Here is a 3,150-nt window from a genome sequence, read left to right on the forward strand (position 1 = left end):
TGCAGATATCATATGGCATTATATTCACATTATTTTGCATGAAATCATTGGCCTGAGAAATCTGTTTTCTAAATGGATAACGTGCTTGAAAACCGATGGTCGTATTTTATCTGAAGCTATAATGACTACAAAGCCAAAATTGTATGAATGCATGAATGTTTAAATTGCTGCCCCGCTTATCACAGTCTTCAGGTCAGATCCTGTGCAATTCTTATCTACGCGAAAATCTCAAAAGCACGTTATTCAGAGAAAGAGATTTAAACTAAATAATGAGGTCATCGCGGAAACTGAAGCACATTTTAAGCCTCTTGGCAATTCACTGTACACAAAAAGCATCGAAATTTTAGAGGAATCGTCGACGGATTGTGTCACCTTCGAAGGGCGCTATTACAATGAGTAAGGTCGACCTTTGCAAAAAAAACAAAAATTTTTTTTTAGTCCCTGGAATTATTAACCAATGTTGTATGTATTGATGTTTGTTAGTATGGACGTATAAACAGCAATATAATACTTCACAGTCTGGCGTAGATTACCATGCATTGATGTGATTTATTTCAGATGCATTTGTTGTTTTTGTCCTTTTTCTGTTTTTCTCATTTTTTTCGCTGACATTTTATAACCAAGTGTTCGTTATATTATTGTTCGAGTGCATTTTAGTACCACATGTTTGCTGGTATATGTATGCATAAATGTTAAAGTGTTCAATTACAGACACAACAAAAACAACCGTTACAACGCAGCTACCAAACTCTTTTCTTTAACATAGATAGTGTCGGTGGCTCTTTAGGCAGCAACAAGAGTATCAGCACAAGCACAGGACATTTCATTCAGTTTGTCATTCAACAAGCAGGGAAAAGCGGGAAGAATGAACAAGAGCGAAAACATTGCCGTACAGCTTTTTTTATATTTATTTTTTGTGTTGTGATACTAAACAAAATTTTTTTACTTCTTGTTAAGTTTCTATGGAGCCTTTAGCAGAAGCCTTTCACCAGGCATCCAGAGAACAAGGATGAGAAAAGCAGAGAGGGTATGAGATTTGCGGACACACCTTTATTAACAATTGTTGATTTAAGCTGTTGTTGCTGTGGGCACCGTTGTGACCACATCACCATATAAATGGCAAATATTCAGGTTCGTTAAAGCCAACAAAATTTTGGAAAGAAGAAGCGTTGCTAAATGTTTGTGAAATTATTTGCACAATTTAGGAATTTTTTTTTTTTTGCTTTTTGTTTTATTAAGATATAATCTATACATATATATATATATATATATACATATATATATATACAAATATATACATATGATGTGCCTTGAAGACAAAAATAATGCAAATAGAGAACAAAACTACTCACATCGTTACAAGCGAAACGAATAACTAATATAATTTCGTCTAAAAGCTTTAAAAACATAAGAGCTGAAAATAATTTTTATGCCCGCGTATGCAAAAATATATAAAATTTATACATAAACGTTCAGCTTTTTAGAAGCCACTCTTTTTACGCTTCTCAAGCGGCTTTAAGGGGTTGCGACAATCCCAGAGCTCGGCGTAGAAGGCCAATTTCATGTGCAAAATAGAGTCAATTAGGTAACGTTGAAATTTATTTGAACTAAGTTTCCGTTCGCCAACGGCATAGTACATCGTTTTGAAGCCCTCGAATTTGTAAGTAATCATAATTGGATAAAACGGAGGCAAGTACGAACAGATATTTATGTGGAAATACAATTTGGCGGCTGCCAAAGGATTTGGACATTTGGGAGTAGGCTTAGAAAAATGTATTTCGGCAAAATACCGGTGACCAAACGGTTTAACCTCCTCTGCAAACTCTTGGGCAATGACGACGAATTTAGTTGCAGGCGTCAATTCCCATTTTTCGACAAACGCCGTTAGTTGATGTATCGCCGTAACAAAGTCAAAATTTCCAATTGTAATCCATTCTTCTTGAAAGGTTGCTCCGTCTTCCTCTTCTTCTGCGTCCGATTCCTCAGTGGAACTATCGAATGAGGAGCCTGTCTGCTCACTAATTGACTTCACCGCGAGCTTTTCCTTGACGTCAGCATGCTTTGATATATAATAGGGATTTTTGTAGAAGAATACATGATTAACGTCACTTTCAATTAAGTGGACACCGCGATCTATAATAGCGTCAACTATTTTTTTGATATCTTCTCGAGGAATTTCTTGTAAACGCTTTTGCTGCTCGCGCAGATTGCTAAATTTCACAATGTCCAAGGGTTCGAGGGCCCTCTCCATAATTTCAGAAATCATTTCGTTTGCTTCGATTTTTTTTTGTAGTATGCAATAAAAAATCCTTTAAAATATTTTCCCCCTCTTTTTTTATCCAGTTAAAGCAAACGAAAAGTTAAAAAGTCAATTATAAAATACAATTTAGAAACAATTATGCTGCTCGTACAGGGTTGCATTGTTTAGTGTTGGATGTAAAGTGTTCAACACATAGATATATGAAAGAAAAAAAGATCAGTTCAAGTTTATATATTGCTGTCGCACATTGAGCACAAATGCCATTCATGTTAGGTGGGTTGGTTACTATCTATGAGCTTGTCGAGGCAAAAAGCAGTGGAAAAAAACTGAAATTGAAAAATGAGAAAATGAACAGGTGAACGACCATTTCAGTTGCTTTTTAATTTTTTTTTGCTGACTTGTATCTAACATGATATGTATGAATATGTAGATATTTAAGTATATATAAATATATATATTATACCAGATACAAGGCTTTTAGTGACGGTAATTTTGTTGTTTTCCAAACAAACGAGAAATCGATATTGCGTGTGTTGATTAAACAGCGCTCGTTGGTAGAAATGAATATCGTTCAGATTTTAAACGAGATCGCATAAGCATTGAAAATGCCTCACGTAGTGGGTGATCGACCTTCATGTGCAGCGCTGCACAGAGTAAATCTTGGACATAGGGTTAATTCATTACGAAGAATCAATTAATTTAATAGATTACCGGATCGGAATATCTATATCGCTTAATGTTACTGAACTCCAGAGCTCAGTTATTTTCGTCAGCCTTGCTATGCTTTCAGAGAGAGTTTACAAGGCTTTCGAAGAAGACAACAATTTATCAATAAAGCCTAACTGCAATTATTTTCCACTTTAAGTATGAATATAAAAGTATTCAAAGTA

General features: G+C 35.0%; 1 protein-coding gene across 1 annotated transcript; it reads right to left on the reverse strand.

Annotated features, from left to right (window-relative positions):
* Nucleotides 1-1,480: 1,480 nt before the first annotated feature.
* Nucleotides 1,481-2,251, reverse strand: LOC119634448. Its single transcript, XM_038028645.1, has one exon. The coding sequence runs from the start codon at nt 2,249-2,251 to the stop codon at nt 1,481-1,483; it is 771 nt and encodes a 256-aa protein (XP_037884573.1).
* Nucleotides 2,252-3,150: the final 899 nt, after the last annotated feature.

The sequence above is a fragment of the Glossina fuscipes genome, unplaced genomic scaffold (assembly GCF_014805625.2).
Source record: "Glossina fuscipes isolate IAEA_lab_2018 unplaced genomic scaffold, Yale_Gfus_2 0, whole genome shotgun sequence".
In the NCBI taxonomy this organism is placed as follows: Eukaryota; Metazoa; Arthropoda; class Insecta; order Diptera; family Glossinidae; genus Glossina; species Glossina fuscipes.

Bases quoted from the DNA above. Each gene is read 5' to 3' on its own strand.
- LOC119634448 (XM_038028645.1), bottom strand. From the start codon at position 2,251: ATGGAGAGGGCCCTCGAACCCTTGGACATTGTGAAATTTAGCAATCTG.